At 49.0% G+C, this 21,882-nt stretch overlaps 1 protein-coding gene across 1 annotated transcript; it reads left to right on the top strand.

The window, feature by feature from the left end:
- Positions 1–19,422: 19,422 nt before the first annotated feature.
- HAND1 (heart and neural crest derivatives expressed 1) lies at positions 19,423–21,629 on the top strand. The gene is made up of 2 exons (XM_052644209.1): positions 19,423–19,977; positions 21,525–21,629. The coding sequence occupies exons 1-2, from the start codon at positions 19,423–19,425 to the stop codon at positions 21,627–21,629; spliced, it is 660 nt and encodes a 219-aa protein (XP_052500169.1).
- The last annotated feature ends 253 nt before the right edge of the window (positions 21,630–21,882 follow it).

Genomic DNA, 21,882 nt, shown 5'->3' with positions numbered 1-21,882 from the left:
TACCCTGTATCAGTCAGTCATGGACCACGAGCAGCTCCAGGTAATTCACGTGGAGCAATCCCCCCTCACGACAAGGAGGCAGCTGTGAGCCACTGGCATCCAGCACTCTGGGAGAGGGGTACCACGCACATCTGCTGTATACCCCAACAGCCCACACACAATGAGGGAGAGGCAACGACCTGAAAAGAAATCAGGATGCTGGTTGCAGAAGAAGGAGAAACGAATACAGAAAACTGAAAAAAAGAAAAAGAAAACAATTCACTACAAATGGTCGGCCCTGAGCCTGCCCTATGTATAGTAAGCATCAAATCAAGGTGGCCATTCAATCCCTGGGTCGGGAAGACATCCTGAAGAAGGGAATGGCAACCCACTCCAGTATTCTTGCCTGGGAGATCCCATGGACAGAGACTAGTGGTCTATAGTCCTTGGGGTCACAAAGAGCTGGACATGGCTGAGCGACTAAACAATGATTATTACGAGTGTAATGAGATATTAAAATGGAAATGGAAGCTCAGAGGCCGAGATATAACAGATGGCACTTTCAGAGTAAAGTTGCTGCAAGCCTGTGGTACACAATTTACAGAGGGGACAAAAACTGGCTGTTCTCAATCCCTCTGTAGGTGGGTTTTAAAGGACTGAGAGTAGTTGAGGTTAAGGGGGCAATTTTTGAAGAGAGGGGTTGGTGTGCTGTAAATCTTCCTCCCTTCAAAAAGGAGTAACGGGGACACTTCCTCTTTCATTTCAAAATAGGAGGGGAGGAACTGTGAGTAACATATCCTCAAGCTCAAAATGTATCTCCTACCTCTCAGTGAACACAATAGGCTGCTTCTTGACCTCTGCCCATCCCATTTAAAGGGCAACCTTTGTGCTGGCCGACTGCTTTGACCGTGGAAGACGGGAGCTGAGCCTGCGCTGGGTAGCTCACTCTCAGAATTGATAGGAGTAAAGGCTCTGCTGTCTGCGAGGAGGGGGCACTCATGTGGGACAGCTAGAGAGGGGGCCAGCAGAGGGACGGGGGATGCCTCGGGCTGACGAGGGAGAGCCACCAGGTGGTATGGAGTTACATTCACCTTGCCAAGGACCTGCAGGTGAGCAGCTTCATAGATGGGGAGGGCAGAGCAAGTCTCCAAAAGATGCACAGAGAGGCCCCTGAGGGAGTCTGCTGTAGATGCCTGGCCAGTCCACAGTGCCCAAACTCAGCTACCTCGATAGGACTCATCAAGTAAGTCCTCTGGCCCCTGCTCCAACCCTGGAAAAAATGGAAATCAAGCTTGTCAAGTTCTGAGCAGAGGGGGAGGGGGTGATGCGTGAGGCGGAAGATAAAGAGAGAAGAAACCAAATATGCTCCCTCCCCAGCTGCAGCTTCCTATTGACTTGTGACAAACCCAGGCTATGGTAGGGGCTGCAGGGAGATGAGTCCAGTGTGAAGACGTGACAATTTGGGGCGGGGGCTGAATGAGGCTATACTTAGTAACTGGAAGTAGTTGTAGGAATTTTTAGGACCTAAAATGAACAGAAAACTCATCACTAGCCCCACAGAACAAACAAAAAGGGACAGGGGGGGCAAAATTCAAGTTCCTTCCATGTTAATGCCTATATTATATGTTCTGTAATTTCCAGTAGTGGCTACTGGAGGAAAGGCCTTGGAAACAACATTGCAGATATGTGGCCTTGGCAGATTGGGGCTTGAATATCAGGTCTGAAAGTCTCTTGTGAAAACCAAGTCCAGTCATTTTGGGGTGTGATGAACCTGAGCCCAGGGTTACCCAGAGCTGTGAGACTTAGGTTCCAACATGGGCTGAACAGCCCTAAATCTGCAGAATGCCATCTCCAAACGGTCTAGGCCTTTTGACACATGCCACACCCCTCCGGTGAGAGAAGCGAGTGTCCTAGTAGGCAAATAATGTCACTGAGGTCCCCAGACCGGAGTGGAAGAGGCCTGTTGGCTCTGTAGGCTCCTGACCCTGGATTCTCAAATTCTGGCCATGAGAGGCCAGCCCCCATGGTGCCACTCTGACATCACAGGCTGTCAGCGAGGTCTGTGGGTTACAGCAGCTGGGCTAGGATGCTGGGGTGACACGCAGGGCTTTCCAGGGAGGGACACTAAGTGAGCATAAGTGAAGCCAGAAGCCAAGGGAAGAATCTTCCAGGTCTCATTCTGGAGCCAGTGACCTGTCTAGAACTGGAGGACCTTAGAGACCATCAGATGGCTAAGGAGAGTGTACAAAGTAGGAAACTGAGGCCACTGTATGGCGAGGGACTTAAAGAGCTCAATCTGGCCCAGATATGAATAGACCTGATCCCTGACCATCCTCTGGAAGGCACCGGGAGCAGATACCCTGGGGGTGGAGAGGAAACTTCTGGCCAAGGCACCAAGAAGAAGCAGTCGGGGCATGAGGGTGGGAAGGGGTGGATGTAGGAATTGTTTCATTTGCTGGTAATCACAGAGTGTGTGATGTAAGGGGGAGGCAGGCTATAGGGCAGGTGTGGACAGGTGCTGCCGAAGGCTGCCTTCCACTCTGAGGAATCCGTACATCACCCTTCGGGCAAAGAAAAGTCCTGGGCAGGGGTGGGGAGTGCTGGTTGAGAGAGATGTAATAATATTAATACTAGCAAGTACTTGGTTAGTGTGTTCTATGTTCTGGGCACTGTTCAAAGCACTTTAACATGTATTACCTCAATTAATCCTCCCTTGACCTTGTGAGGTAGGTACAGATATTAAACAAGCATCTAACAAATGGCTGAGGCACAGAGAGGTTAAATCACTTCCCCGCAGTTACCCTTGGTTGGAGTCAGGATTCCAACCCTCAGTCTGATTTGGAAACTTGCTAAGGCTGGCCCCACCAACCAACTGGGAGCGGGGTTAGAAGCATGTGGAATCTTCTCTACGAGCAAAGGCGGAATGACGGGGCCTTTGCAGAATTAGCCATGCAGAATTAGGAGAACCATGCAGAATTAGCCAGACTTTCTGGGTTGGAAGAATCACAGAATATAATGGGAGATCCTGGAGGTCAGCTGGCTTAACCTCCTCATGTTTGCAGGTGAGGACACTGAGACTCAGGAAGGCAGGATGGATTCCTCCAAGGATATGCTGCTGCTGCTAAGTCGCTTCAGTCGTGTCCGACTCTGTGTGACCCCATAGATGGCAGCCCACCAGGCTCCCCTGTCCCTGGGATTCTCCAGGCAAGAACACTGGAGTGGGTTGCGGTTTCCTTCTCCAATGCATGAAAGTGAAAAGTGAAAGTGAAGTCACTCAGTCGTGTCCAACTCTTAGCGACCCCATGGACTGCAGCCCGCCAGGCTCCTCCGTCCGTGGGATTTTCCAGGCTAGAGTACTGGAGTGGGGTACCATTGCCTTCTCCGAAGGACATGCTGCTGGCTGCCTAGGCCAGGATACATCCAGATGGCGGGACTCCAATGCTGGGAACTGATATTCAGACATTAACTATACAAAAATTTCTGGGGCCAACATGATATGCTGTAAGAAAAGCTTTTAAAACCAGCATATCCTTTGATACTTTTAGGAATTTGTCATTATATGTATGCAAAGACATATGTAATAGAATGCTTTATTAATAATACTTATAATTACTATGAAAATTCCCAAGAATAGGGGGACTGGTTAAGTGAAGTTATGATATATCTGCTTGAATACTCTGAAGTCTTAAAAAAAAAAAATCATGCTATGTGTCAGGAGTTCTTAACCTGGGTACATGAATAGTCTCACGGGGCTGTGAACCTCCTAAAATTGTGGGTGTGGTAAGGGAATGTGGATTTTTCTGGGCAGTGGATTCATAGCTTGCTTAAGATTTTCAAAGGAAACTGTGACCAAAATTGGTGAAAAACTAGCGTTACAGAACAATACTGCAAAACCCCTCTATTTTAAAAGGTATAGAGCAGAGTATCAATGATTTCCAACTTATGGCCAACCTTATTTTCACTCTGCTTCCACTGAATTACCCCTCCTGTATTATTTTGAAGGGAACCCCAGACATTTGGCTCAGAAAATGTCAGAATGTATCTCTAAAAGGACTTTTTTTAAAAGAATAGGCACAAAGTTATTGTCGTATCTAAAATAAACAGCTAATGATAATTCTTTCTTATCAAATGTCCAGTAATATAAATAATATTCATTGACCAAAAGAAAGAAAAGAAAAAAAAAAAACATGCTTACAACCCATCACCAAGTGAGAAAAGTGAACAGGATGGGTTCTATGGCCCACTTTGAAAATCAGTCACAAAATTATGGCAACATAGTTTATTTGGGGGGTGGTAGAATTATGTGTTTTCCTCACTTTCCTATGTTTTCTGTATTGCTGCCCCGCCCCGCCCTGTATTGTTTATTGAATTAAAAAATAAAAGCAAGTTAAAGAAGGTAGACTTCTTTTTAAAAGTCTAAGTCCCCTGACCCAGCACCCAAGTTTTAAGAGTTTATCCTGTTCCACCCGAGATGAGAAGTCTGGGGTCTTGGCCACAGTCTCCGGGGGAGGGGAGGCTGTGGCAGGAGAGAGCGGGGCCTCTGACTTTCCCAGTCTTTTGAGGGGAAATGTAGAAGAGGAGGTTCTGGAACGTCTCTCAAACTCTGGTCCCTGACGTCCTGCCACCTCCCTCCTCTTACCTTCCCACTTTTATCAAACCTCACACGTTTGGGCCACTTTGCTGCTGGACTTGACAGACCAAACGAAACAGAGGCGGACGGCAGATAACCAGAGCCCTTTCTGGCCACACGTAGGCCTGTTGGCTTGTTGGGCCTGCAAGAGAAGGCGTCTTGTTTCCCCAACACATTCCACAGTCATGTCCCTCAGACTGCGTGGCCTCCTGGCCAGATCCCCCTAGCCTCCCAGGTCTTTCATGGTTGGGGACAAAAAAGGAATGTAGGCTCCCCTTTCCAAAGCTGAAAGTCTCCATTTTACTGTGTGACCTTGGGCCGGTCTCTCTTCTCTCTGGGCCTGGGTTCCTGCATCTGGACAGGAACATAGGTGATTTCTGAGCCATCCGTTCTTCCTCCCATTCACCTTGCACTTTCATTCGGAATTCTTACATTTATCAGAAACAGGAAGTAGACCCACCACACCTCTAAAGGGCAGCTTGGAATTTCATGGCTGCCTCCAGCCACGGTGTGAATACCAATTGCTAAAACTTTTCTTGAGAGAGAGTGAATAAAACAGACCTCATACCTCAAGACCCAGTACACACACCCACACCTTTGAAATAAAGGTTTCATGTAATAACATTTACCCTTCCTGCACGAGATGCACCCTGGTATTTTTACTATTCTGTTCTTTTTTTTTCCCCTAATTTCTGATAGCAATCCATTAAGGTATTTTCCCAACCCACGAGACAGACTTTGAAAAAACTGATCCATGCAGCTCTGACCCCATTTCTGACAAGGTCGTATCAGTCCACATAAACACAAATGGATTCTATTTTTTTTCCAAATGGATTCTATATTTACTATCTTCAGTTACTGGGCTTCCCAAACTTGGAATGCCAACAATTCCCAAACAATCCCTTGGAATGTTTTGAAAAATGCAGATTCTGATTCAGTAGATCTGAGGCAAAGCTGAGACTTTGCATTTCTGACTAGCCCCCCAGGTGATTCCTATGCTCAGACAACAGAACCTCAGACATCCATTTCATTGGTCCAAGTATTCTTACCAAAGGGACAACTCCTCCTCCCACTCCGGTATTTTTTCTTCCTCTCTCCCTCCCTCTTTTTTCCATCCTTTCATAAATGTGTTTGGAGAATTGACAGGTTCAAAAAAATCACAACTCTGCCCCTTACCAGCTGGAGAACCCTGGACAAGTTACTTAAATTCTCTGTGCCTCAGTTTGTTTATCTGCAAAATGTGAATACAAACTGCACTTTTTTAAATAAAGTACTTTGAGATAATTGAAATAACCTATATAAAGTACTTAATTCATTGCCTACCACATTATGAATGCCGTGTAAAGTTATTGTTGTTATTATTTTTGTTGCCAAAGTTGAATTGGAACTTTTTCTTATTGACTATCTCTTGTCATAGGAGTTATATTTTAAGTCCTAAATTTAGTTTGGAATATGAATTATTTTTTAATTATAAAATACAATAAACAGTACATTTGTGAAATTGAGGAAAAGCAAAGATATCGTCGATAATTCCCAACGATTCTACCAAAAATCATAATTTTAGGGTATCTTCTTTCATGTGCCCGTTTTATGGTTCTGATATTTAGTTGACACCTGAGTGCATCTTTCTCTTTTATAAAACCCAGTGAAATCACTTACTTTCATTTAGATGTCAGTTCATGCTATTCGTTTTGTTCTTAAAATAAAGCCTTTCTTATTTTGAAAAAAATCCTAGTATGTTTAATCTTTAAATTTGTTTTATATTTTATTATTTTTTGGCCACGCTGTGTGGCGTGTGGGATCTCAGTTCCCCAACCAGGGATCGAGCCTGAGCCTCCAGTAGTGGAAGTGCAGAGTTTTAACCCCTGGACCACCAGGGAAGTCCCCCAGTATGTTTAATTTTATATTCTCCTTTTTACTCACCATTAAACCATATTCACCTTTTCCTTAAAAATGCATTCTAGAAGTATAAATGGGAGTAGGTACAAAGTATGACTTCTGGAACCAGGGATTGGATGCAAACCTCAAATCATTTCAAGGAACTTGGCTGAGGTCTGACTCTGTGCAATGCTAGACCTGGCGATGGAGACACAGCTTAGGACCATGCAAACACTCAGACCTACAGGCCTGGATGATCCTTGGGGGTGATCTAGGGCCTGGGATCACATAAGGAGGGTCACAGAGCTGAGATCAGGAAATGTGGCATTCATTATGAAGGAGGCAGCAACGGACTTAACTAATATGGAGAAACTATTTTAGTTCCATTTTGCTAACTTGGGTGAGACTTTCTTTTAGTAATTCCATGTGCCAGCTCTCTTCCTATAAGATTGTTCCTTCAACCACACCTTCCTAAGCACCTACCGTGTGATGGGGCTGTATTGTAAGATTAACTTCTGGGTAATCATATAGGTAGAGACATCTCCTCAGAACTGTCTGTATTAAGTAAGTTACCATTCATTCATCCAACAAATATTTCCTGAGTAACTTCTATGTGTAGGTACTGTACTAAGTACTGGGGATACAGTGCTGAGTGGAACAGATTTGACACCTTTCCTCACAGGTGATAACCTCATTATGATGAATCATCTCTTTAGATACAACCTGTGGCCCACCTGATGCTACCATTAAAACTGATGCACATGGACTCCGTGTAGCAGGAAGGTTTCTTAGTATACAGTGTTTGGGGGTGAGAGAGTGACAGAGTTGCATTGTTTGGGTGGCAGGTTATATTCTTTTTTTCATGAGAGTACATTACTGTTAAGATACTGTTGGAGAACATTTTTCCAAAGAGGAAATGCAGGTGACCAACAGGCATGTGAAAAGTCACTAATCATCAGGAAAGTGAAAATCAAACCACAACGAGCCATCATATCACACCAGTCAGAATGCCTCTTATCAAAAAGAACACAAATAACAAATGTTGCAGAGGATGTGAAGAAAAGGGAACCCTTGGACACTGTTGGTAGGAATATAAATCGGTGCAGTCACTGTTGAAAACATGGTAGAGCTTTCTCGAAACGCTAAAAATAGAGCTACTATAAGACCCAGCAATTCCACTCCTGGGTATATATCAAAAAACCAAAAACACTAACTCAAAAAGATACATGCACCCGGATGTTCACAGCAGCACTGAATATCATTGTCAAGACACAGAAGCAACCTAAGTGCCCACCAGATGAACAGATAAAGAAGATGTGGTTTTATCTATTCAATCATAAAAATGAATGAATTTTTGCCATTTACATACAGCAACGTGGATGGACTTGGAGGGCATTATACTAAGTGAAGTAAGTCAGACAGAAAAGATAGATACTGGGAGTAGGGGTATGAGAGAGGTTCAACAGAGAGGAGACATATATATATACATATGGCTGATTCATGTTGTTGTATGGCAGAAACCAATGCAACATTGTAAAGCAATTAGCCTCCAATTAAGAAGAAATTTTTTAAAAAGATAAATACTGTCTGATATAATTTATATGTGGAATCTAAAAAATACAACAAAGTAGGGAATACAACAAAAAAAAGCAGACTCACAGACATAGAGAGAAAAAACTAGTGGTTACGGAGGGAATGGGCAGTCTAAGGGGTGGGGGAGTAGGAAGTACAAATTATTGGGTTTACAGTGGCCTTAAGGATAGATTGTACCACATGGAGAATACAGCCACTATTTTATAATAACTATAAATGGAAAGTAAATTTTTATAATTTTATAATTTTTATAATTTTTTAAAATTATATAAAATTTTTTTAAAGTTTAAAATACTGTTGGAGAAATAAAAGTGTTTTTAGCATTTTAACTATACCCTTGTGCGTGTGTGCTAAGTTGCTTCAGTCATGTCCAATTCTTTGCCATCCTATGGACTGTAGCCTGCCAGGCTCCTCTGGCCATGGGGATTCTCCAGGCAAGGATACTGGAGTGGGTTGCCATCCCCTCCTCTTCCTGACTCAGGGATTGAACCTGTATCTCTTGTGGCTCCTGCATTGCAAGCAGATTCTTTACTGCTGAGCCACTGGGGAAGTCCCCAGATATACTCATACCCTTACCTACCCTCAAACACACACATCATTGTGGTTAAAAGCAAGAACTCTGGAGTCAAGGAGACCCGGGTTTGAATTCTACTTCTCCAGTGTCCTAGCTGAGTGGCCTTTGGGCATTAACTCCACATCTATAAAATGGAGTTAAGAGTGTTGCTCAGAGGATTCAATGAGAGTCTATGTAGAGTGCATGGCATACAACAAAAGGTTAATGCGATTGCCGTTACCATTAGTACAGTATGACAGAAGGAGAGGGGGCTGACTCATGGTTTCAGGAAAGAATCACACATTTGTTTTTCATTTTGGCCACACTGTGTTGCACACAAAATCTTAGTTCTCCAGTCAGGGATTGAGCCCATACCCCCTGCATTGGAGGCACAGAGTCTTAACCACTGTGGACTGCCAGGTAAGTCCCCAAAATTCACATTTGTGAACAGCAGACACCCCACTATCTTCTTTCTTAGGCTGTGCCATTTTTCTGGAGTCTTCAAAAATCTACTCCGACTGTTCTGTTTGGTACAAGGTGGGGACCTCCCCACTCAGTTCCAGTCCTCGGTGATAGCTGGGCTGCCTCAAGCAAGGACAACCCTAAACTAACATCAGATAGAGCAAGCAGAAAGCTGTCAGATCAAGTGACAAGACATGGAGAAGAAACACACACCTGTTTAAATGTCAAGAGTCCGGGTGACAAATATATCTGGGTTTATGCAATTACATTTTTTTCCTAGAGCAGAGAATGAAAAATAGAACGTCAGGGTTGAAAGTAACTTTAGAGATCATTGAATCCTACAGTTTTGTTTAACCAATTATTTCTTTTGGTGAATAATTTTTGGAGGTCCTACTGTCTGCCAGGTGTGTGCTGGGTGCTAAGGGTTAGAACAGGTGAACACAAGGACCTTGTCTCCTTTGGGAATCTATAGGATTCTGTGGAGAAAGCTTATAGCCCAGGGAGCTTAAATAACCTGTTAGGATCAAGGGAAATTTGATTTTTCTTCCTATATTTTTCTATATCTTCTAAATTTTCCACAAGGACATTGTCATATTTAACTGTGTATGTATGTTAACTTTGCTAGTCACACAGTTACCAAGACAAAGAATTGTTGTCATTAAATAGGTTATTCCTGAGTCTCTACCTGAGGGATGTAAGTCTAAAATATTCCTGGCTCCTGAATCAGAATTTACTAAAGGACTTTCTTGAAATGCAGATCCCATCCCATGTCCACTCCTCCTCTTCCCTGCATTAGAAACCTGCTCAACAAGGAGACTGAGATACCTACTAAACTTCGAGAATGAACACATGAGATTCAAGAAGAAAACACCAATGATTTTTCTAAAAAAAAAAAAACAACCACCAAAAACCCATGGCTACAGAAGTTGAAATTAATGAACTAAGTTCATGAAAACAGACACCTTTATCTTTTATTGGAATAAAGTCAACTCCTCCTGTTAAGTTTTCCCTCTGGTGCCTCAGCTAATCGCATCCATTACGTGTTCTTAACAGGTGCCATGGATCAGTGTGCCCATGAGAGAGGGGAGTGCCACGTGGGGAGGGTATGAGGGAGGGGGCGGCCTGCATCTCGCAAAAGGGAACTCAAAACAAGCGGGTGCTTCCTCGAGCAAGCAGCGCAGCTCTCCTTTCTGTGTGTTTCTCCCCTCTGGAACGCTATTCCCCTCTCCCGTTGCCCTGCTTGCCCCGAGCAGCCTGACAAGTTTTCAGGGTCCTACAAATCATAGCTCTGTCCCAGCTCTTGAGCAGGCGTCCTTTACACTGCCCAGCCTTACAGTCCTCAGCATTTACAACCTCTCTCTTTTCCAGGTTATCATCATCTGTCAGATCTGAACTTAAACAACAAGAAACATGTCAGGTGAGTGCCTGGGAGAGACACTTGGCTGTTTACAAGAAATATTCCATTACAATCTGACGCAAAATGTTAGGATGCCTCTGCGCCCAGGTTCCCCTTCTCTGAGGGAAAACTGATTAGCATGTGGTTCCAACCGATGTTTATCCTCTCTGGCTCCGTGGAGAATGCCATTGGAAAATCCTGGCTCAGTTGATGCCTGGTCGCCTGGTACATTCACATTCATCCAATTAGGATACCCAGTTTAAGACATAATGGGTTTCGGCAAGCTCCATAGACTGATCGGGTTTTGCACACATGCACAGAAAGATTTGATTTCCTCTGCGGAATTTATGGCCGGGGAAAAGAGGTAATTGAATTAATTTCTGCTCTGGTTTCTAGGTTTTCCTCTCTGTTCTCTCTTTCTCCTGCCACCTTTGTTGTTGTTTTAAAAAATAGACTTTGGCAGGGTTGGGGGCTTGCTTACACAGATGAAAATGAATTTAAAACCCAGCAGCAGTTGGTTTGAGTTTGGGAGCTGGGTTTCACTGTGACTTTTTTGTTATTCTTTGCTCTATGCTTTGGATGGTTTGGGTAAGCTGATGAGGACGATCTTGTGTCCTGTGGTGTGTGTGTGTGTGTGGGTAGTTGTGTGTGTGTGAGAGGACAGGAGTGTCCATGTGGCTAGAGAGAGATGTTCATACCAAGAAAAGGCAGTCAAAGACAGACTTTCTGGAAGGAAACCTGCTCTGATATTTGATAATGGGATAAAACCAAAGCATCCTTCCCCTTTCACCAGTCACCACACATGCCTCTTGTCTTTCTTTTCTGATTTTTTTTTTTCCCCTATCATTCACTTATCTCTCATCTCCCTGCTCCACACCAAGGCTCTGCTGCAGCAAGGGGGAACACTAGGGCAGAAAGAGGCTGAAACTGAGGACCAGGCTGGTAAGAAGATTGACGGTGACAGTGAAAATGATCAAGACCCTCTGCCAAGTTTGCAGGTTCCTATTCCACTCTCTCCTGATTTCCAAGGCAAGGCCCGATGATTCGTCCCTGACTTTTAAAGGAAGGACTTCTCTCCATAAACTAAAGAGACAAAGACCCCTGAGAGATTTAGAAACTCAATGGAGAAAGAAAGAAAGAAAAACTACTAAGCACTTAAATTCTCTCCCAAAGGACTGGAGAGCCTGCCAATTCCCCAGCAACGCCAGCGCTAAGTATTTTCCCAGCATCAGCATTAAATCCCTTTTTTTGTTTTTCTCTTGTAAAGTGTGTTTACAATTGACCATTATGGGAAAGATGACAGATGTAGTCTGGCCCGGTTTAAAATAATAAGATTAATAATGATACCGTTTATTGCCCACAGGCTCGGTTTCTGAGTGCCTATACACAGAAAGAAGAGTTGAGGAGCCCGGAATGTTCGCCAGTAAGTGTAGCCAGCCGCTGATCTCTTCCTCCCAACCCAGTGCGGAAAGGCTTAGCACAGATTTTTCCAAGATTAATACCTCGTACTCCAAGCAGCTGAGTCCATCTCTGGCTCTAGTGCTGTCCGGGGCGGAGGAGAATGTGCAGATCCCAACACCCGTTAGAGCAAGGCCATTTTAGACTGGAAGGAAGCAGGCCTGAGGAAGGAGGGCTGTCCCCCCTCACCCACTCCAGTCCCCCCTCACCCACTCCAGCCCCCCCGTGTTAAAGGAACCTGGCGGAAGAGGAGCCCTCTGTCCCCTCACCACTTCGGACCCATGTTACCTCACACCAGTTCTTAATCTCCCAAAACAGATTAGGTTAATCCAAATGGGTTTTCTCTGCCTAATAAAGGTATTGTATTTCTTCCAACCAACGTTTCTGCATATACATCAGTGCCAGCGGACTGGCTTGCTTCGAGGCAGGTGGCCGCGGCAGAACCGTTTGGGATGTCACCTCGGATTCTGGGATTCCCGCACTACTTTGCGGCTCTTCCTGCGCTTAACTGCATCGTTCCAGAGCGCTCCTTTGAAACGAGCGCAAAAGGCATAAGTTTTGAGTAGCTAAACTCCTCTCCCCGAGACAGCAGCGCTTAGACAGACAAGCTGGGAGCGGAGAGCTTGCCTTGCTCCCCGTGGGTACGCTGCCAAAGTGGCGCTTGATCGTTAGTGGAAAAAAAAAAAAAGACGGAGTGATATGGCTCAGCCTGGCGTTTGCAGGAGGAAGCAGACGATTGCTGGTGAAGGCCCCATGCGTCAAGCTCCGCCTGGACTACGCGGATCCCCACCTCTGGCGGCCGCGGCTCCCGTCCCCCAGGACATGCTCGCAGTTCCAGCCTCTAATCCTAGTCCTCAGCTGGCGCAGGCTGGTTGAAGGATCGCGCAACTAGGCGGAGTGTGTTGACTCCATCCTCCAGGGGAATTCAGATTGGACTGAAAGGAAAAAATTTCCCTGACCTGGGCAGCAGCATTCTGTCGATGAAACTGACCTTCATGACACTGACCAGAGATAAACCTCTTGGCATGAGACAGCCTGGCACACCACTGATCATTCTGTTGGGGACAGGGACAAGCAGCCCAGCACCACGAAACTTACCAGCGTGTACTTAAAGAGAAAACCCGAGATGCCTAAAACAGACCGGTGCACAACAGAACACTGTTCACTGTTAACCGACCACCTGAAACCGTTCGCAGAGAGGCTACCCTGAAATTAACCTGACTGGGTGAAAGGAACCAGAATGAAATCCACCTGCCTGTTAACACAGCCACTTAGCCACAGCAAGAGACTGGAGCAGAGGCTGAAGAGTGCGGCGGGGTGGAGCCGGGAGGGGGCTAGCCTCTGGGTGCTCCTGAGAACCTGACTGGTGCCGCTGCGGGGATTGGGGGAGGGGGTTGTCCAGTGCTTTTTAATTTACGACCGCCGCGCCCCAAGCCATCCCATAAATTTGGGGGCCGTTTTCACCAAAGCTGTGAGTTACGATTTTTCAAATAAATACATTTTCCAATCAGACGGGGTTCTGTTTAGGTTGAACGCGTCCTGAAGCAGACATCTCTCTGCGCGGAACATACACAGAGGAGGAAGCGGGGCCCGGGCGAAGCTCAGACGACATAAAAACTTGTGTAAACACGTTGTCATTTACGGACTTCGGAAGAGAATGGGAATGGGAGAGGAAAATGTTTAATTCTCCCTTGAATCCTGGGGTTCCAGACCCGAGGGAAAACGTGGAAAATTTAATATTCTTTTTCCATAAGCTTGATTTGTGTTGGGCATTGGACAATGGGCAGCATCAGGTTTACCTTAAATAGATTCCGTAATTTTGAGGCTGTTACAAACCTAAGAATGGACAGGGTTTCATTCCCCCACCCCTCCCACCCCTCCCACCCCCCATGCACACACACACCGCACAATCTTAGTTTTTCTTTAGTAAAGAGTGTGGGGGAGATAAACCAGAAGAGATTATTTTAGCAGCAAGGTCTCCGATTTCTAGCTGTGCCTCCCCATCCTCTAGGTCTGTTTTGCCACCTGTAAAACAAGGGGGACAGGACTAGGAATTAGAGCTCCCCTCCAACCCCGCCACAGTATTGCATTCGCACATAATTTTGTGCACAGTTGCAGGAAGCTCAGGGGTTCTCGAAGCTAAACGATAGACAGTGGAATGTCAGCTGGTGGCTTGGACCCTCTCTGGCCAGTTCACACCTCATCCCAGGAAAGGGGGACAGAAGAGGAGACAGAGGCTGCCGTGGAACCCAGGTCTCCCCTAGGTGTCTAGGCTTCAGCTGCAAGTTTCTGCCACCCATCGGCTGTGTGTCCTTAGGGAAGACCCTTCCCTTCTGTTGACAGGTTTCTCAGCAGGTTTTAACGCGAAATCTCAGTAGTCTTGCTAAGCTCACACACTGGCGAAGGCAAGAAGCTCACCCCAGGATCATCTCGGGGATATAGACCCACCTTTCTGTCTCTTCCCTGTCCCGATTGTTCCCCAACCCCCAACACCCACCCCACCCCAGGGTTAGTCCTGGGGAGCAGGTTGGGCCAGAGTGGAAAGTCCTAGACGTTCTAGATGCGGCAGAGAAATGTTTAAGGGATTTGCGCACTCAAGCTGCGGGGTAAATGGCCCGCGGACTGATTTATGGTGCGTCACTGCGCGACGCGATTCCCCAAGACAGCGAGAATATTTTACACCGCGCTAATATAAACAGGCGGCCGGCCGGGTCCTTTTTATGGAGTTCCTGTAATTACCCGGGCCCTGACAGGTCCTTGATTTACGGCCCTATTTAGATAAGGGGTCCTGTGCGGGGATTGTTGGTGGCGTCAAGGTCACGGAACGCAGCCGGAGACGGTTTTGCGGTAGGCGCCGCGGCGCGGGCTCTTCCAGGCCTGCCAGTCCCGGGGGCGGGAGCGAGGGGAGGAGTAGGGCAGGCCGGAGAAGGACACCCAGGCGTCTGAGGCTTGAGTACAGCCGGTCCACTGCACGAATGAGAGAACTGAGTCCTGGAGGAGGCGGGAACTACACCGCCAAACGCTTCAGCAAATGAAATGCGGGTGGGTGAGGTTCGGAATTGGAATTCAGGACTCTGGCAACATTATCCCCCACCTGGCGATGTTCGGTGTCCCCCATCTCTAGCCTCCCTCCTGACAGCAGAGTTCTGGAGGGTCGGTGGGGAAAGACCGGGACTCGATGCGGTCAGAAACGGGAGCCGTCAGCTCAGAACAGAGCCTTGCGAGGGGATGGTGGATGCCCTCCCTCACCCGGGCTATGTGGTGACGCGGTAACTTACTTTCTCTGTGGAATTAATATTGTATTCCTAAAAACAGAGCCACCATTTATCCAGGTTTACTATCAGGTGCTAGGCGCTTCACCTATATAATTTCGCTTAATCTTACACCAGCCCTCTGCGGCGGGTATAACCGCACCCCAGTTTACAGAGGATGCGAAGTTTCACACCGGGACGGGATGAATGCCCATGCGGAGTTTCAGTCTGGGTGGGCGGGCACGATTCTCCAGCGAGACTCGCTTAAACGCTCCCTTAATACACATTTTTAACCTCTGTGTGCTTAAGATCCCGTAAAATGGAATGAGGGTTCTCGCACGGCCTCACTAGCATAATTGGAGAAAGAAGTGAGCGTTTAAAAATGCTGGAAGTGCCAGACCTCCTGAAGACGCTACCGGAGCGTGCACCGCAGGACGCGGAAGGGAGGTGAGGTGGGGGGATATGAGACTGGCGGACAGACGTCCCACCCGACCCGAGTCCCTGACTCCCGCTCCTTTGGTCTGTGGTTGTGGGGGGTAGGGGGTGGGGGGTGGTGGGATAGAGTCCTTTCGTTAGCGGAGCTCCCAAACCAAGAGCTAGGTCCGAGAGCCCCCAGATAGGAATTAGAGCCGCCGGGGTCCGGGAAACAGCCCAGAACTGGGAATTTCCCGCTTCCAGACTATCAGTCCTATCCCCCTTTCCTGAAAATGAGGAAACAGGCTCAGAGAGGGAAAGGAACACAGTGAGGTGCTAGGTAAAACCAGAAGTCCAGGCTCATCTCTTGCGTCTCAGTTTAGAAAAATGTCAGCTAAACTCCTGGGTCCCAGACCTCGCGGACCATGGAGCCTGGGAAGGGGAGACAGAATACCTTTACCCCGTCCCCACTGTTGATCCACACGCACCTAAGCCAGGCTGGACTTTAAAGCCCATTGGGGTCTCCCAGAAGGTGGGTCTGAACCTAGGGGCCACGGGCCATCTCCCTGACATCCATTCTGCTGGGTGCTGCCCAGTCTGAGCCCCAGTGGTCCCTGAGGGCTGTGGTCCTGGATCCGGAGCCGCTCTGCTTCGAGAACTACTTCGACCTCTTGACTCTGAGTGGAGAGCAGCGCTTTCTAGGGCCCAGGTGACTACACATACCCTGCTCTTTAACAACCCAGAGGGGACTGCCAGGGGATCATGAAACTGGGATTCATCATTTAGTACTGATATTGCATTCCCTACCGCACTAACCAGGCTGGATATTTGGAGAGTATTCAAATCACCCTGAGTGACCTATGTAACCTTGGAAAATGCTCAGGACACATGAGGGTGGGTGCTGGAGCTGGGAGTGTGTGGGTCACTGTGTGTACCTACCTATCACAGGGTGGGGGGGGGGGCTGTGATAATGTGCATACTGTTGTTCAACTTCACCTCCAGAGCTCGTGACTGTGACTATGTGGGTATGACAGAATGGATGCCAACTGGTCTCAGTGTTTGGAATTTGTGTGCCTGTGTGTAATGGACGAACATGTGAAAACTTTTTCTGAGCGCCTGTGCATATATAGCAGTAATTGTGACTGTACCTGTGTGTGTTTGTGAGAACTGAGAATGCATGAAGTGTGTGATGGGGTTTTCAGAAGTTTGTGTTATAAATACTGTATACAGTAAGAAATACAGAAAGAAACGGATACAAACTGGTTGGGCCTGTGCACAACTGTGACAGGAAGAGTATATGTCAAGCCCTTCAGCTGTGCTATTTGTGTGGAGCTGATGTGTCTGCTGTAATGGTGTCTGTAAGTGTGCCTGCATAGAGGGTTGGGAGTGGCCCAGAGCTGTCACACATCTGAGGCTAGATGCACACCCCATGGGTGACGAAGAGATAGCCTGTAAAATCCTAGGAATGCACAAAAATTTAAATGCTGTTGTGTGTCGCATGGGTGTAAATAGGTTACCGAGATAATATGCATGTTTTGTGGCGTCTGCATGAATGCCTAGACTTTGGTGTATGCTGGTGATTTTTTGTGAGGCTGCGTGCGTCTGTATGTACATGTGTAACGGTGGTCCTGAGAGATCGTGCCGGACTAGGACCAAGGCTGGCTGTGTGTCGACTGAGGTCCTTCACAGAGTCGTTACTGTCTCTGCCCTCACACCCGCACTCCCGAGCGCCTTCAGGCCACGGAGGCGCGGGACTCCGTGGAGCCGCGGTTCAGCTGAGCGCGGGTGTGCTCCCTCCGTGCGAGCCTCCGGCTCCGCGCTCGGCCCAACCCCAGCGCTGCTGGCGCCAGGCGCCCAGAGAGCGGCGGGTTTCCAGCCGCCTCAGGCAGGAAACAAGGACCTCCCTCCCCCATGCCCCTCCAGGGCCCGCAGCCCCGCCAAGCTTCCACAAGTGGAACCGGCTCTGGACAAAGCATTTGTCCGCTTCTCTCCCTGCACTGTCCCCATTCCGACTGTACAGAAGAAAAATACAGTGTATCCACTGGCTACCGGAGCCCAAGGAAAATCGTTCATTTCCGGGCCTCACTTTTCCCATCTGTGCAATGAGCTAGTTGACCTTTCTCCCTCTACCTTTGGGTTGCTAATTGTGCAATGCACATAGCAAAATAGCAGGGGTCAATACAAATATTTACTGTACACGTAAATACTTCTTGAAAAAATGGATGAAGAAGTAAATCTGACATCTAAAAAGAGCACACATGTATTTCTCTTCTCTCGCCCTCCCCTCCACATTGTTTTTGAGAGAAGGGTACACTTCCTCTACCCCACCTAGCGAAGGAGCTTGGCTGGGAAAGGCTGGTGAGGCTGGAGGCACCCAGGGTATGAGGACATCAGCTGGGAAGCTCCCCATCAGGGAGGTAAGACAGAGAGCTTCAGCTGCAAGCGCCGCCACCCTTAAATTCCCAAGTCCAGGTTGCAGCCCAGAGAAAGGCCCCTGGGGACAGAATCCGACTAGCGGAAGAGCCCTAGTCAGGAGGTAAAATCGCTAAGGTGCGGCCAGAACCGTGTCTCTACGCCAGTGGGTAGTAAGTTTCTTCCACGGCGTGAGCCCCGCGGAGAGTGTGGAGGTGGTGGTCTCCTCGGTGTACATTCACCGCCAAACGCTGATTTCTCGCAGTGCGAGTTTTGGCGCCGAAAATCGAACGCCAAAGCTGCGGTGGCCTGCATGCAGTGGCCCAACGTAGCTGAGCTCTGGGCCCTCCGTTCGAGTTCGGCGGAGAGGAGGCTGCTCCTTGGTCAGCCGGGCGGTCTTTGGACCAGATCAGGAGCCCCGACGCCAGAACAGTGATCTCAAGCTCTGGAGCCCAGAACAAACTAGTAAATACCTGTGGGCTCGGAGCCCTCCTCTTCCTACTCGCCACCCATCTGCTTCCACCTCCCGTCCCCGACCTCTACTCGGGTGGGTGGCCGCCTGCGCTGTAGATACAAGACTTGACCAAAGTTGGCGGCTGTTCTGCCAGCTGCAGGGCCTGCTGCAGTGTGGCGGGATGGGCCGGCGACTAAGGACTGGGGGGGCTTAGGGGAGAACCTTAGGGGCCTATCCTGCTCCAGCATCCCGATCTCATTTTCTGGCTCTGAGGGCAAGTAGAGCAGATGGAGCTCAGGATTGGGAACCTCTGGAATTCTTATTTTGGATTCTGGAAGGTCTAGAAATGAGAACCTTTTTTTTCCGGCGCCTCAGTTTCCCTATCTGTAAAATCTAGGTAAAGGCCTTTTTGCTCCCTGATTCCTTTCCTTGGGCACACGGGGAGGGGGTGGCAGACGGCGACCTGGGCATTGACAGGCCTGTGCCTCAATCACGAAGCCTCAACTCGGGAACTGGGGACGGGGGAGGGGGGAGAAAGGGGGAGGGGCGGAGACGGGGCGCCTCCCTGTCCCCGCAAGCGGCTGGAGTCGAGTGGCAGAGCCTAAAACCAGGGACGGCCATCCCCCTTTCCCCCTCCCTGCCCCCTGCCATTGGCTCCGGGGAGAGGTTGACATCAAAGCCCCGGCCTTATATAAGCCAGACTCTGAAGGGGAGGCTGCAGAAGGGTTAAACTGGTCTCTCTGCATCCTCGTCCTCGCCTGCGACCGAAGCAGGCAAGCACACGGCCGGCTGCGCGTGTCATCCTCAACCTTGCCCCAGAATCTCTCAGAGCCGGTACCTACCAGAGCGCCGCCCCAGAGCCCACGGGTGGCCCCGGCAGTCTCTGGGGCGCATGGGGCGGCGCTAATCAGGCTGGCGGCGCAGGCCAGGGGCCGCTCCAACATGAACCTCGTGGGCAGCTACGCACATCATCACCACCATCATCACCACCATCACCATCCGCACCCCGCGCACCCCATGCTTCACGAGCCCTTCCTCTTCGGCCCTGCCTCGCGCTGTCACCAGGAGCGGCCCTACTTCCAGAGCTGGCTGCTGAGCCCCGCTGACGCCGCCCCGGACTTCCCCGCCGGCGGGCCACCTCCCGCAGCCGCGGCAGCCGCCGCCTCCTATGGTCCAGACGCCAGGCCCGGCCAGAGCCCCGGGCGGCTGGAGGCGCTCGGCGGCCGCCTGGGCCGGCGGAAAGGCTCAGGACCCAAGAAGGAGCGGAGACGCACAGAGAGCATTAACAGCGCTTTCGCGGAGCTGCGTGAGTGCATCCCCAACGTGCCGGCGGATACCAAGCTCTCCAAGATCAAGACTCTGCGCCTGGCCACCAGCTACATCGCCTACCTGATGGACGTGTTGGCCAAGGACGCACAGGCTGGCGACCCCGAGGCCTTCAAGGCCGAACTGAAGAAGGCGGATGGCGGCCGCGAGAGCAAGCGGAAAAGAGAGCTGGTAAGTCCTGGGGGCCTGCGTGCTCTAGCCAAGGGCGCGGGCGTGGTGAGCACCCGCAGGCCGAATACGCAGTGCAAGGAGTCTGCCTTGCCCTGCGTGAGATTTTGAGAGGCTGTGGGGAGTTCTGAGACGGTCGAACTGTGGGATTGTTTGCATGGAGGGAGGCAGATTCATGTTTAAATTCATTTGTAATGCGGATAGTGTTTGTAAGACTGTGAATTTAGACGGAACCTCGTCCATTTCGGACAGGATCATAGGGTCCCTTTTAAGAATCCGTTGGAAGCTTCAGACCCCGAGAAAATGCACACACCATATATTTCACTTACATTTTCGAGGGGTCCTGATTCATCCTTGGGTTCTCCTGGAAGCCAGGTTAAGAATGCTGTAGGAGTTTGTTACTTGTATTTGCCTGAATGTAAATTTATGCATATGGGCTCAGCTGTTGTTTTCAAAAGATCTTTGCTGGAGAGGCTGGTCTATTTTCATCATTGTACATAGGGAAACTGAGGCCCAGAGCTGGACAGGATGTGGAGGCCACATATCCAGGGAATTGTTTACTTCGGTAGAATAAGTTTATTCTCTGTCCAGAGGACGTTTCTCTGCTCCCCACTCCCCACCACTGGTTCCTCAGTCACCTTGATGACTTCTTTTGGCTTTGGAGATCCCAGTCCCTACTAGGCCTTTCTGGATTCTCTCCAGTGACAATTTCTGGAGGTCGGTTTCAGTGGCCCAGGGCTCTGGGGTCTCTGAAGACTGATTCCCAGCCTGGGGAGCCCAACTAGTTTCTCTCGATTGTTTCACTGGGGACCACCGCGCGTTAGAGTTGACTAGAGAGCCCCCCTGGGTTTTCTCTGACCTGCAGGAGCTGTGCTAATCTAGGGAAGTCACCTCGGGAGACTGGGAAAGACTGTGGTCAGCGAATCTCTAAACCACTGCCTTGGGCTGGAAGAGATGCAGGCCCGGGGATCGGGATGCCTGGTTGCAAGTAGTTATTGGGCGTATCCCCACCCCCTGCATATTGCTGCCTTCTTCAAGTAGCCGGGAAAGGGGGAATGCTAGGCCAGACCGACTTCCTCCCTCATTCGAGGAGACTTCTGGGCGCCCAGAGCCGGTTGGAGGGACCCAGCCCGGTATCCATGCTCAGGCGCTAAAGGAGAAAAGCCGGTGGATGTGTCGCCGGTGCAGGTCCGCGAGCCAGGAAACTGTTGATTGCCACCCCTCCCATTGCAAACCCTGCAGTCCCCCTTCGCTGCCATAAAGCCAAACCTAGGAGCAACAATTTCACCAGCCGCAGAAAATTCTCATTACCAACCCCCAAGAAGCTGCCCAGCCCATCCAGGTCCCCCGGGAACTCGGAGCATAAAGGCAAATTTATGAGCCTGTTTGCCTATTTTGCAAACAAAAATTCTTCACTTATTTAAAGGCTCCCAGTTACTGCTTCCAACACCTTTCACCCCTCCCTACTTTTATTCTACGCCTGGGTGAGCGGAGCAGAAACATTTAAACCTGTCTCTCTCGCCCCCTTTCTTGTGTGTATCCTCTGGCAGCAGCAGCATGAAGGCTTTCCTCCTGCCCTGGGCCCAGGCGAGAAGAGGATTAAAGGGCGCACAGGCTGGCCGCAGCAAGTCTGGGCGCTGGAGTTAAACCAGTGAGCCGAGGCCTGCGCCGAGGATCCCGCCACAGCTGCCCGACGCAGAGCCCCAGGAGGAGAGAAGGCGGAGGCCAATGCCCGGCTCTGGATGCCAGGGTCTTATAGGAGCATCCCGCCTAGCCTCCGCTGCGTGCGGGCAGGTCGCCGGCTGCAACTACATACTTCAATCGCACGTGCAATGTCATTTGAAATTGTTTTTAATACATGAAGAGAAAGAGAAATATATATATATATATATATAAAACCATCCCCAC

Source organism: Budorcas taxicolor, chromosome 7 (assembly GCF_023091745.1).
Source record: "Budorcas taxicolor isolate Tak-1 chromosome 7, Takin1.1, whole genome shotgun sequence".
Taxonomy (NCBI): Eukaryota; Metazoa; Chordata; class Mammalia; order Artiodactyla; family Bovidae; genus Budorcas; species Budorcas taxicolor.
Note: the sequence above shows the minus strand (reverse complement) of the source record. Positions and strands in the feature narration are given on the sequence as shown.

What these genes read in the sequence shown, in the direction of transcription:
- HAND1 (XM_052644209.1), top strand. Translation starts at nt 19,423, where the DNA reads ATGAACCTCGTGGGCAGCTACGCACATCATCACCACCATCATCACCAC. An exon ending in GCAAGCGGAAAAGAGAGCTG is followed by an intron (nt 19,978 to 21,524) that starts GTAAGTCCTGGG and finishes ATCCTCTGGCAG; the next exon opens with CAGCAGCATGAAGGCTTTCC.